The sequence below is a fragment of the Trichechus manatus genome, unplaced genomic scaffold (genome assembly GCF_000243295.1).
Source record: "Trichechus manatus latirostris isolate Lorelei unplaced genomic scaffold, TriManLat1.0 scaffold00049, whole genome shotgun sequence".
NCBI lineage: Eukaryota > Metazoa > Chordata > Mammalia > Sirenia > Trichechidae > Trichechus > Trichechus manatus.
Window position 1 is genome coordinate 8,672,560 of NW_004443985.1, and position 14,143 is coordinate 8,686,702.

The 14,143-nt window shown below is 39.2% G+C and overlaps 1 protein-coding gene across 1 annotated transcript in view; it reads left to right on the top strand.

Moving 5' to 3' along the window:
- The window catches only part of GADL1 (glutamate decarboxylase like 1), a 166,409-nt gene that overhangs the window by 26,974 nt on the left and 125,292 nt on the right, over positions 1 to 14,143 (top strand). The window contains exons 8-10 of the mRNA XM_004377357.2: positions 1,025 to 1,141; positions 6,961 to 7,025; positions 7,315 to 7,396. Coding sequence (XP_004377414.1) covers positions 1,025 to 1,141; positions 6,961 to 7,025; positions 7,315 to 7,396 — 264 coding nt within the window. The remainder of the gene's footprint in view (positions 1 to 1,024; positions 1,142 to 6,960; positions 7,026 to 7,314; positions 7,397 to 14,143) is intronic.

Below are 14,143 nucleotides of genomic sequence, written 5' to 3' on the forward strand. Positions count from 1 at the left end.
CCATTGGGAAACAGCCTCTTGTACTCTTCCTCTACCTAAACCAGTTGCTGTCGAGTCAATTCGAATTCAAGGTGACCTCCCGTGTGTGTCAGAATAGAACTGTGCCCCATAGGCTTTTCAATGGCTGGGTTTTCAGAGGTAGATCACCAAATCTTTCTTCCAAGGTGCCTCTGGGTAGACTCGAACCTCTAACCTTTTGGTTAAGCATTGAGTGCATTAACCGTTAGCACCACCCAGGAACTCCTTTCTCTCCTAGTTGGAATAAACTACTTGAATGGGGCCAAGGTGCCTGGCTAGTTGGCCTGTGATTCATCCCTGTGCAAGCTCCCACATTTTCCCTTTTCTCCCCCATTTCTCAAGCACTTGTTTACTCTACCAGCTGTGTGGGGTGGAATTATCGCCGCAGGAGTGATGCAGGCTCTCTCTTTTCCAGCACAGTCCAATGGATTTCTCTGTTGTGGCAACCATTTTGGAGGGTGTATCCCAGTCGGATTCCTTTATCCCTTATGATGCCAAATCTGTACTTCAGCGTATTCTTTGTTTACTTTACAAGGTGACAGGCAGACAGTTCATCCCCAGAGCTGGCTGTTTATCTTCCAATGGTGCTTTTTATTTTGGAAAGGAGTAAATGCAGGCATTAGGCTCCAACATATTTTTCCAAGGAGTTATAAATCATGTCGAAGGTCGTTTCGCCATTGCAGTTGAGGCCATTCGCTTTCAATCTGGGACATCTATAGAACAGCAATTACTACAGAAAGAAAATGAGAGTAAAACGAGCGAGGATGCAGAAGGAGCTGGGACAGAGGGCTGCTGTTGCCGTGCCACTTTCTCGGTTTCCTTAACCTGTTTCTAATTACAAGAGGCCACTTAGTGGAGAAGCTTAAAAATACCCGCTGAATTAATGATTATCTTCAAAGAAACCAAATGCATGTCTGGATGTATAACTATGTTTATCAGCCATACTGCAGGACAAATTTAGTGGTGACAGTGATTACTTCTCTTTGTGTGTGGATCCTTCATGCAGGGGGCAGCACCCTTTCTCGTGTGTGCCACCTCTGGTACAACTGTGTTGGGAGCCTTCGATCCTCTGGATGAAATAGCTGACATCTGTGAGAGGCAAGGCCTCTGGCTTCATGTGGACGTAAGTTCATACATTTAACTTTATAGTATCTTTGCAGCTTTGGTGGTACATTCTCCATCGTGAATGTGAGCTACTTTTGTTTATGTATTTGTTTCTAACTTGGGGAACTAGACATAGCCTTTATGGTAAGGTGCAAAGAAGATTGCAAGATTCGATTTAAAGCTTGTTTTAGTTTTCTGGATTCCATTTTGTTTCCTCCTCTCCTGTGAACCATCTTCTTTGGTCCCCAGAACTGCTGTCATTGAGGTGACGTGGTACAGGGGACAGACACATTTTGAATTATGGAGTCGGGAGACTTTGATTCTGGTTTCTGACTTGCTTCCCCCTCATTGCGACCTCAGACCTTTGAGATTCAGTCTCCTCGTTTGATAAGAGGGAGATGGCTGATGCGGTCTGTAAAGTCTCTTCTACAATTCTACGATTCCAATCAGCCAGAAAACGCAAACAAAGCTACATGACATAATTGCCTACTATAATTAAAGCAAGTTTTATCTGGATCTTTCATAGATAATTATTTGAGAGAGATTCTTCATAATGTTCTAACTAGAGGATTCGTGCTTTGTTTTTCCCTAATTAATTTTGTTAAGTCCTAAGGTTCCCCATAATAATTTTTTCTTTAATTAAAGGTAACTCTTGAAATTTTTCTTATCAAATGTTAAAAAGTTTACTTCAGCCAGTTACGAGTGCTTGTTGAGATTTTTGGTTTTCTTTCTTTCCTTTTTTTTTGGTGAAACCAGGAGCTAATTAGTTTGATTCTACCCAAGAGCAGGGACTGTGGAACATGCCCATGAGACTTGTGGGAACTGTCCTGAGGTGACCGAGTAGTTCAGATCCTCCTTATCAGAAGAAGAGGGGCCAACATTTGTGATTCGCTGAACTGAACATTTGGGGGATATACTTACATATAATTTTATAGTTTGTATTGCTTTATGTTTTCAAAGTAAAGTGTCTATGCTATGATATGGAGAGAATTTTTCCAGCAACTCGAGGTTTTCAATAAATTTATGCTAATATTTGGTAAAAGCAGCTGTAATATAAAGCTCTCTAGAGTTATAAACTCAATCAGCATGCCGATGGCAGGACTTCAGGTGGATTATTTGTGACTTCTTTAAATGGGACTGTAGCATTTGTATCTGTTCACATTTCAACTTACGTCTTGTTGATTTTTATAGACTTAGAAGCATAACAATACATTATGTCCTAAAAGATAATATGAAGTGAACACTTTTGTAACTGTGGAAATAAGAGGGAGAAAATCAAATACATCAGCAGTTACACTTACATATTCTACTCTCATAAAAGAAACATCAAATATGGATTATATAGCTTATGTAAAACAGAGTAATTACAGCAGTATCTAAATTGGGAATGATATTAAGAGATTTATGAGCCTTAGAATTGTGATTCATAAGTATGAATGAAAAGCTCTCTAGGTTCTTGAAAATGAAAGATGGAATTTTTGAAGGAAACACTTTCATAAGAAAATATTTAACACATACCAAAGTTATCTTATTTCCACATAGCAAGAATCTAATAAATGCTTGTGGTGTTGGATTAAATTTGACGATGGCCTATCTGACCTATTAGAGAAATTAAGAAGCTCTAACATGGAGACAGTGTTCACCATCCTTTAATAGTGCAGGCATCAAATCTGTTGATAAAATTTCTTACAAGAGGGTTTAATTTATCTTGAAAAAACTTCATGTACCATGGGTAGTTTATTAATTTTAAAGATAAAAAACATTAATAAAATTAACAGTAATTGGTTTGATCTCTTGGAAAAATTTTAAAGGGTACAATGAAGATTCTTTAAAATATTAAAAATTGGTATTTATTTGCTTTATTTTTTTAATGTAATTAAGATTGCTTGTTCCCCATAAACAAAGTCACTCTGCATATGTAGCATATTAATTCTAAAATGCACTTTTTTATACATATTTTTAATAGCTCTGAGATTACTGTGTTGGTGTCTTCTTTTTCTTTCTTAGTGGTACGTAAAAAATGGTGACTCTTCCCTTTGATGGTGTCTTAAATTTGATTAATTGCAATGCATGTTAAAACAGCTAAACAAGCAAAACTTGGATTTTGTTAGAATCTTTTGTCTTGAGTACCATTCTTCCTCCATGAGAGCAAATGTTATTCCAGCCTCAGCCTTGGACGAGGCTGCCATGTTTGAGCCAACTCTTCTTGAAGCAGAGGCTATGGATGCTGCAAAGCCTTATACGCCCAGCCCAGCTTCCTAAAGTCTCGTGTCCCCTCTTCATCCAAGTCGAAGGGGAGGTAGTAAACATTGCATTTAAAATAATGGGCTTTATAGACTTCCAGATCTACATTCCACCCTTACTTCCACCTCCGTTTCAGGATTGATTCTACTATTTAACAAATCAATTAAGAGAAAATGTACGTAAAATGGCATACTACACTGCCTAGCATGTAACAATTGCTCAATAAACAGCAGTTCTTGTTGAGATAGAAAATCTAGCTCCTTCGTCATGCAGATGACTGCTTGGGTGCTTTTACCAGCTCTGGAACTAGGAATTTAGAAAGCCATACAAGTAGAAATAGAACGTCGAAATGAGGGGTGGTGTTTTTCTTCCTTTCAGCTGTTTTGAGGAATAGGGTTGTGGGTGAGCTGTTCCTAATTCTGCAAAACCACTCTGTAAACCAGTGAACTAATGTCTCCAAAGAGTTCACGTGAATTTAAAACTTAAGACCAGCTTACTAGGAATTGGGAGAATATTATTTACTTTTTTTAGGAGGAAGAGGAGACAGAGGGTAGAAGAGGAGACATGAAGGACAGCAAGCACAGTGTGTGAGGCCGGTGGAAAGGGGGAGGGTAAATGGGTGTGGCTGGGTCTTACTAATTAATCCTTCCAATAGATGTCATCTGTAGATTCTCAATGAAGTCAGGGGATAAAAGGATTAAGAAAAGTAGGCAACTTAATAAAAGAACCTAATATGGAAATCATCATAATGTTTGCATGGGTCAAGATCTCAAAATACAGATCTGTGGATCTTCAACTAGTAGACTAAGATGACATTTTTTTGGATACCGAATGCAGTTGCCTTTGTAGTGCAGCGTTTATCACACATGGTCCATCGTGAATCCCAGCAGGGCAGAGAGTGCAGCAGGAATGGGACATGACTGACAACCTCAAGTCTTCAGTCCTTTAGTGGAGATACTTGGGTATTTGCACACACACCACCCTTGAGATACATCACAGCTCACAAGCATTTGGGGACCCCATGAAGTCGTTAGGACTCCAGTCCAATCATGGAAGCAGAGTTGGAACTATGATGAGGCAAGAGAGGTACCTAGGGCTCAGATTTAAGGAGGCGTTTACTCTCATGGTTGTGCAAGGGTAGGGTCAACACTTGCACGATTGTGAGAGTGAGTGCCTCCTTAAGTTTTGCACCCCAGGTGGCTCACTCACCTCACCCTAGTCCCAGCCCTGCATGGGAGAGTTGTTTCAAAATGGAATGTAAGGCCACAAAGTGGCTTGTACTGTACTTTCTCTCATTGCACACCAGTGGACCCAGCTTTAGTAATAATCTGAGAATGATAGAGATGCTTCATTTCCTTCATCTTCTATATCCATGGTGCGTATAATCTTGGCACATCTTCCTGCGTGGTACTGGGGTCTACTAATTTTTTAAATTCTATGGACAAAGATAGCCCTTGTCTACGTCCTTGGCAGCTCTTGATCTCACCTCCTGCCTATAGCATTTTCTTCACTCCTCACTTCTCCATGTTGTATTCCACTATTTGCCAAATGGTCTCCTTTCCTAAGTCATGATGTTACTGTGATAAGAAAATGGACTTTGGATCTCAGATCTGATTTTTATTACCTGTGAGACCTTGGGCAATTTATCTACTGTCCCTGAACCTTAGTTTTATTTGTAAAATGAGGGTGGTAATAACCTTATTCTCTATGGGATGTTGTGCGGTTTAAATAACCTTGAGAAACATTCAACATAGCTCAAGCTAGTCCCCTTGTATTCCGCTCCCTGCAGTCACTCTTCATTGCCGTACAAATGAAAAGGACTACACTGACTTTCATATTCATATTCCCTACATTGATTTTTCCTTCCCCTCTCTCCAGACCTATTGACTATGCAATATCCTTTCACCTTCTTTTTAGCTCTCCTCTCCTTTGCTCATAAAATTTTACCTTTTGCATGAATAACTTCCTTACGTTCCAAGCTTCCTCCCTTCTACTTTTCCACTTTTACTTTGCAAATATTTCTGAAAGCCATTTGGCTGAAAAGATCTGATTTTTCATTGTTGTTGTTGTTAGTGGCCATCGATCAATTCTGTACAGAGTAGAACTGCTCCATAAGGGTTTCAAGGCTGTGATATTTCAGAAGCAGATCACCAGGCCTATCTTCTGAGGTGTCTCTGGAGGGGTTCGAATCGCCAACCTTTGGCTAGTAGTTAAGTGCTTAACGATTTGTATCCCCTGTTGTCGTTGTTAGGTGTCATTGAGTCGGTTCTGACTCATAGCGACCCTATCTACAACAGAACAAAACACTGCCCGGCCCTGCACAATCCTCACAGTATTTGCTGTGCTTGAGCCCATTGTTGCAGCCACTGTGTCAATCCATCTCATTGAAAGTCTTCACTTTTTCACTGACCCTCCACTTTACTGAGCATGATGGTCCCCCTTGATAACATGTCCAAAGTACGTGAGACGAAGTCTCACCATCCTTCTAAGGAGCACTCTGGCTGTACTTCTTCCAAGACAGATTCGTTTGTTCTTCTGGCAGTCCATGGTATATTCAATATTCTTACCCAACACCATAATTCAAAGGCATCAATTCTTATTTGGTCTTCCTTATTCACTGTACAGTTTTTGCATGCATATGAGACAGTTGAAAATACCATGGCTTGGGTCAGGCACCCCTTAGTCCTCAAAATGACATCCTTGCTTTTCAACACTTTCAAGTGTCTTTTGCAGCAGATTTGCCAAACCCAATACATCGTCTGATTTCTTGACTGCTGCTTCCATGAGCGTTGATTGTGGATCCAAGTAAAAGGAAATCTTTGACAGACTGCGGTATTTCAATACTGCATCACCTCAGGGCTTCTTAGTTTTTCATTAGCAGAATCTATTTCCACCTAGTCCATCTTAGTTGAATATGAATTCCTGTATTCCCTTCTACCCACCTGGCCAAGAGTGTGCATCATTTTTTTTATATGAAATGCTAGCCCTTAGCCCATGTTTCATCATCAGCACTTGTACAGTTTGTATGGTAGAATGCCAGCATTGTGAAGATGTTGTCTATTTTAGATTCTAAGCTTCAAAAGGGCATAAACTGTCTTTTTAACCTCTTTTTATTCGCGTGCAGCTCAACTGGTTAATGTATCGATTTCTTTATGATGCCCTAAGGGTCCATGGTGGCCCATCTATTGTGATGACGTCTGGTTCCCTGAGTAGAGCCAGAGATCAAAATTTCCTGGAATATAAATTGGTTAACATGACATAAAATAGAGTATTAAATAAGATAGATGAAGAGCCCCGGTGGTGAAGTGGTTAAGTGCTTGGATGCTAATCAAACGGTCAGTGGTTTGAACTCACCAGGCACTCCATGGGAGAAAGATGTGGCGGTCTGCTTCCATAAAGACATACAGCCTTAGAAACCCTATGGGGAAGTTCTACTTTGTCCTCTAGGGTTGCTATGAGTCAGAATCTACTCCATGTCAACGGGCTTGGTTTTTGTTTTTTTTGAGGTTGTCACTCAGGGTTTTCTATGACAACGAGATGATAAAGAAGTAACATTGAAATAATGTTGTTTTGGTTATACGAATATCTCAACAGGCTTCTTGGGGTGGCTCAGCTTTGATGTCCAGGAAGCACCGCAAGCTTCTGCATGGCATCCACAGGTAAATGTAGTTTCCGGTTCGCAGCTGCCATTTAGTTAGGCAAGGGACTCTCTTTGGACTTTGCCCATCCGAGTTTCATTGAAAACAGACAAAAACAAAATAATTTTTTTAAAAAAAAAAACTCCAAAACTCCCCCCTCCCAGCCAAAAAAAAAGAAAGGAATTTTATAGAACATTAACTTGGGTATGAGTACTGAGTATGGATGCTGCTAATGATAGTATTCTTTCTACCAATAGATACTAACTGCCTCCCCTCCCTACCCTGTCCTTCTCTTTGTTGAACACAACAGGGCTGACTCTGTGGCCTGGAACCCACACAAGATGCTGATGGCTGGAATCCAGTGCTGCGCTCTGCTTGTGAAAGACAACTCTGTGAGTTTTTATTCTGTGTTCTTTGGGCATCGAGCATGTTAAATCGCCATGTTTGCAGAGGGCTCTATTTTGCTTCTGAGTTGGTGACTTGGGCCAGATGTAGACAGAAGTCTTTGGGAAATGTTGATGGCATTGAAAGGAAAGATCAATAGGCCAAAAGAAAAGACCTAGCACTTCTGCTCAGGTGATTTTGTGGATTTGATTTAGGTATTATATAATCTCATTAGTTACAGCAAAATGGTCTCTCTCGTCCTCATTTGGATTATATTTTAAAACTCAGTTGTAAATGTTGCCAAGATTTTTTTTCTCCTTGATTAAGTTTGGAATTCAAGTTGTCTTGAAACTTCTGCTCCCTAAGAAAGTGAAACAGATGTGTGTCATACATTAAATTGAATGCTTAATATACTTAGCTAGGTCTTAACGGCCCACTCTAAGGGAAGATGTTAGTTCAGGACTGATCGCCGAATGCTGATTTATTAGGGGATGACCTATCTCAAGAGGTTGGTACTCAGCTTCTTTTGGAACAATGAGAAGAGTTGGAAACAAGTCTTGGTCACTGCCAGGCAAGCAGGGAAAGAGTTGTTGAGGCTGGCCAGAGGTATAAAGCCCGTGTTTTCCGAGGGTTAAATAAGGATCCTTGTGGGAAGTGGCCCAGGCTGGGAAGTGCCACTTCATTCTTAGAAATGCCTCCTCAAGATCTGTGTTCAGCATGTGGGTGCTCTTTCTTAGCCATCTGTTTACATTTTTTTCTTAGGGGACTCCCTTTGCCAATGCTAAAGTCACTTTCTGTTTTTTAAGGAATTTTATTTCAAATGAAAACTGTATTTAAAACGTAAAATCTAGCCTTACATGTGTGAATATATTTTCTTTTGGGTTCTGATAACAATGCTTTTTTTAGACTATTATTGTTTTTTGTTTTTTAAACTTTAAAAAATTTAATTGTGGTAGGGTATTTATATATATAGTAAAACATTTGCCATTTAAATCATTTTTATGTGTGTCATTCAGTGACATTAATTACGTTCTCCATATTTTGTTTTGCTTTGTTTTGTGCATGTGTGAATATTTACGACTCATTTGTTTTGTAATTTGTGTGATATCTGTATGTCAGTGCCCCGTGTGTTTTGACACAACCAAACAGAACATCCACCAGAAATTAGGAATCTTTTGCATCTGGAGAAACAGACACTCTCAGGAATATGAACCTGCTCCTTAATGTTTTATTAGGTTGGCTCTCGTTGAATCTGTTCGATGCCACTTAGCTTATTTCTTCATGGTACATGAAAAACGCCGAATATTACTTTTGGTGGTATCTTAACTTCAATTAGTTACAATGCATGTTTAAACAACTTAACAAGAAGAGTTTTAATTTTGTTAGGATCTTTTTAGAATCTTTTGTCTCCAGTACCATCCTTCTTCCATGGAAGAGAATGCTATCCTAGCCTCTCTCTGCCTGGAGTTTTTAAATTGTGGAGTTATAACTGAAAGGTAGTTTACAATAACTATAGCATTTGTGGGAGCCCTGGTGGCACAGTGGTTAAGAGTTATGGCTGCTAACCAAAAGGTCAGCAGTTCAAATCCACCATCCACTCTTTGGAAACCCTATGGAGCAGTTCGACTCTGTCCTGTAGGGTCGCTATGAGTCGGAATGGACTCGACGGCAGCGGATTTGATTTGGTATGTCATTTGTGAACCAAGGAACATAATCAATTTGCCCATTGTTACATATTTAAGTTATGGCAAAGCTAGGAGTAAACCCAGATTTTCCTTTGGCATAGATACAAGAACAAAAATATGTCAAGCATCTTTATTTGCCAGGCATTTTATATTTGCTTTCTCCTTCATCAGCCAATCAGAATGACATACTTATCTGTTGCTGCAATGCTGTCAGGAGTGGAAAATTTAGACCCAAAATTTTATGACTACCCTTTTCAATGACTTCCTAGCTTTTACACATTTTTTTCTTGTTGAATGATATTTGAGTGATTTAGCCAAGAATTGACTTACATTTGTGTACTTGAGGCAACTTAAAATTTTATGGATCACATAAATCTGTAATGGGTTAAAATTGTATTCTTTAGAAAAGAATTCGTTAATGGATCCCAGTGATAACAATAATACCCATATCTACTCATGTGGCTGGAACTGAGGGGTTAGAAGGATTGCATTCATTGTACAAATAACTGAGCACTTTTTTAAAAATCACTTTTTTTTTTTTTCTTTTTAATCAAACGAATGTTTTCAATTTAACTGGATGGGCAGCTGAACCATGAGATATGACAATCAGTTTAAGAACCAACACTGACTGATCTCCTATGTAGATCAACACGGTGTTAACTGTGGGCTTATAATAGTGAAAAAGGCAGACATATTCTCTGTAGTTAAGGAGCTTATAATCTCCCACAGGGGTCAGTGAACAAAATTTATGGATTTAATTCTTTAATTACTATTTTGATAAGTGCTCCAAATAATGTGTCTGATACTATTGATTGTAAAGTCAACAGCTAATCCAACCTCCTTCTCTTCTGCTTTTCTCCCAATATTTACTCACCATTTGACACAGCTCCGGCCAGTGCGATGTAGGGAAAATGTGATGGAGGCTGATGAGAAAGCTTTTGCTTTCTGATAGAGGAGAGCATTCCGGTGCTGGCCCTTCCCCTTTTTCCTACTTTGAATGCACTTATATCAAGACATGATTCATGGAGCTCTGATAGCCATCTGGTTACCATAAGGTGATGACCCTAAATTTAAAAAGTGAACATGCATAGAATGGCAGAACAGAAAGGGAAAAGTCTTGGCCTAGGATAGTGATTTTGAAATGTTGCACTAGTCCTGGAAATGCCTCCTTCCTGACTTTTTGTGCAATGAGCTAATTAAATGTCCTAATTCTGAAGCCATTTATATTGGGTCGTCTGTTACTTGCAGCCATATGTACCCCTACTTGATACAGAGAACGGTATAGTGCTCTGAGAACACATAGCAGGCAGACCTGAGATGTTCCAGGTAGAAGGAACAGCATGTGCAAAGCATCCAAGAAAGGAGGGTTCTTTTTTAATTTTGGAAACTGAAAAAATGTCCGTGTGGCTGAAGAACAGAGAATAATGCAAAGACTGGCATGAGATGAGACTAAATGATTAGACAGTGAGTAGATCATGTAGGGTCTTAGAGACTATCTAATGATTTGACACTTGATCCTCAGAAAAATGGAAGAATTTTAAAGGCTGGAGGTAATCTGAAAGTATTTTCATTTAAGACTGAATTGGAGTGGGGCAAGAATGGGGATGAATAATAAAGGAAAGCCTGCAGAATCCAAGCAAGAATTGATGGCAGGGGAGATGGGCAAAAGTGGTGAAATTCAAGATATGATTTAAGTATCTAATAGACAAGACAATTACCGATTATACATGGGAGATGAGGAAGAAGCTGTGTCACAGTTAACTCCCTGATTTCTGATACAGCACCTGAGTGAATAGTCCTGCTTAGGGAGATAGAGATCTCTGGAGGAGGATCTTCAGAGTGAAATATCTTGATTTTAGTGTCAGACATGCTCAGTTGGAGATTTCTATGAGATATTCCCGTGAGGATGTCACACAGGCAGTTGATACATGGTTCTGGAGCTAGGAAAAGAGCTCAGGGCTGGAAAAGTATATTAGGGAATGGGTGACATGCAGATGATAGCTGCGGTCAGAGGAGTACAATGGATTGCCCTGGTTGGAAGTTTGGAGTAAGAAGAGAAGAGCATCTAGAACTTAGCCTAGAAGAACTTCATTGTTTAAAGATTGGATGGAGGAGGAGGAGCCCCCAGTGAAGGCGAGCCACAATGGCCAGGGAGGTAGTGGGAAGGCCAGGAAAGAGTGATGCCAACGAAATCGAGAGAAGAGCGTTAGGAGAACGAGAGCCAATGCCTCTCATCTTTTTGTGTCACAACTTAAATGTGACTTCCTAACAGACATCCGAGATATCCCAGTAGAAATTGGCACCTCCCCATTATTCTTTCCCGTACACTGTTTTCCTACAAAGTGGTCATCACAATGTGTAATTATGATTTCTCATTTAATGTCTGTCTTCTACTGTAATGTAAGCTCTGTGAGGAGAGGGATCACATCAGTATATTCACCATTGTATCCCCCCATGCCTAGCAAGTATTCACTGAAAAAAAGGAAAAAGATTAAAATTCGTTGAAAAATTTAATGATGATTAAATCAATTAAAAATCCTCAGCAATACCTGTCTTTGTGTTAGCAGTAACTCGGAGTTTCTGATTCCTCTCTTACTCCCGAGCTGTTCCTTTTGAGAAGTCTGAGATAGAATGATTGAAATTATAGTCGATGAGCTTTATTGCCAAATACCTGCAGCAGTCATTGCTGAATAGTGATTTTAATTTGGACTTACTTCTCCACTTGATACAAGGGGATAATGCTACTTAAAAGAAAGCAAATTACTTAGTGAATATGTTTCTGTTCAGGGAAAAACTAATGCCCTCATTTATACCCTCAAAGCCCTGACAACCACAATGCTGTTTTTCTGACGAACTGGCTGGTGGCGTTTGCAAATTTAATTTCCTGTGTGAGTAAAGGGGAATGCTTCAGAGACAAAGCCGAGATGCTACTCTCCGAGTCCAACCATCACTAACCCTCTTTGCATCACAGGGATAAAAAGAAAAATCAGGGATTTGAAAAAACTCTGTGATTATAAATAGGTTGACTTTAGTTGTAAATGCCAGATCTACATGTCTGTTCTTGGATCAAACACAGTTTTGAGGATTTGATCTCAAATAAAAGGCAATATATTCTAGGAGTCAGTTGCATAGATGAGGAAAAATCTCATCATTGGTTTTTTGAGTTTTCCTGTTTATCGGAGGGACGTTTTAATTTAAAAACCTGACAGATATGAGGTATGAAACATGAAAATCAAATGACTTTTTGACTGAAGATTATTCCTCTCTATTACCACCTACGATTATCATCAGACATTAACTCACAAGGCCTTCCCTTTTAACCTAGAAGCTACAGAGAATTCAAACGACATCTCTCTCTCTCTCTCTCTTTTTTTTTTTTTTTTTTTCCAGAAAGGCTGTGTTGACACAAAGGGTTTTTTGTGTTTTTGTTTTTTTTTTTAAATCATATCCACTTTTGTATTTTTATTTCAGAAGTAATTCATGTTTATCATAGACAAATCAGAAAATTCGGAGAAGCCAAAGAATGAAGAAAACAGATATAGAAGCCTAATATCTGAAGATGCCCTTCTATGTATTTTCCAATGCAGATATACTTATAACTGTGTACAAATGCACACCTACCTAATCTATAAAAAGTGCATCATATTTTGTTTTTAACGCGTGTTTTCTATTTGACAAAGTTCTGATAAACACTAAAAATCCCCAGAAATGGAAGAACTAGGTTCAGCTTTCATCATGCTTTTTTATACTTGTTCCCTAATTTTTCTTCAGAAAATGCTTTATATTCTCTCTAGTAGAGTATGACTGTGTCGGCGTGTGTGTGTTTTAACTTTTGACATCACAGGGCTGTTTAGATTTGTCAGTTTCAAAGGCAAGACACCCCACCCTTATGTAAACACACTTGCAAACATTTTCCTTCTAATTCTATCAGTTGACATTTTATGCCTCCTTCTCCAACTAGGGCTATTGACATGCAGTTCTGATCTACCTAAATTTAACATAGAAGTCCCTGGGTGGTGCAGCCTGTTAACAGAGAGACTCAGCTGCTAACCAAAGATTGGGGGTTCGAGTCCACCCAGAGGCGCCTCAGAAAAAAAAAGCCTAGCCATCTAGTTGCAAAAAATCAGCAATTGAAATCCTTGTGGAGCATAGTTCTATTCTGCCAGGCATGGAGCCACCGTGACTCAGAATGGACTTGATGGCACCTGGTTAACTGTCTAGGTTTTAAATGTGTGGTCTTTGGAGATACCCTTGTAATTCTTTTCCTTCCATCTTCATTCTAGAGGAGGTTCAGAGAGTAGATTCCGTTTTTTCTTAGGAGAAGGAGTAGCAGGAAGAAGAGGAATAAGAGATTCATTCAATATTGAGACAGTGATATGGACCAGACACTGTAATGCAAGGAAAAAAAAAAAAAGGAGACTAATTTTGTCTCCCAACGTGTTCTGCCAGGAGGAGGCAGGAGTTTTTGCTGGAATATCCCAGCTGAGAAACCAGTTAACTCTCAGCCCTATTTTCATTTCTATCCTGAATGATAACTGATATTGCCAATGACAACTGTATACCATTTAAAAATTGTCAAGAGAAGAAAGAAAAAAGGGAAAATAGATTTTTTATTAAAGAAGGGTGCACCTTTTTTTGGTGAGGATTTATTTTTTTAGCTCGTTTTTCTTCATGGAGTTCCTTTGGAAGTGCCATTAAATGGTTTGAAAATACTAAACAATCTGATCATGAAAGACATTTCTCTCTCATGCCGGAGGACACTCACACTTCCTTATACACACACGTTACACATTTCTTTGGGATGACAGTCTCCTAGTTAATGTAGCAGGAAAAGGAGAAGGTAGGTGTTTAAAACTGGCTGGAAAATAGAAGCATCTGACTTGTAGGAGAGCCATCAATTTTCCGAGCTTGGCTCCACCAAAACCATTCTCCATATCCTGGGTGTTCTCACTTGAGCTGAGAAAATTCTTCCCAGACCTGTGAGCAAGGCTGAGAATTGCATGAAACTGGCAGAACTCATCAAATTCATGATTGGGGAATAGCTCTTTTCTTTTCTCCTTGTTTTTTTTT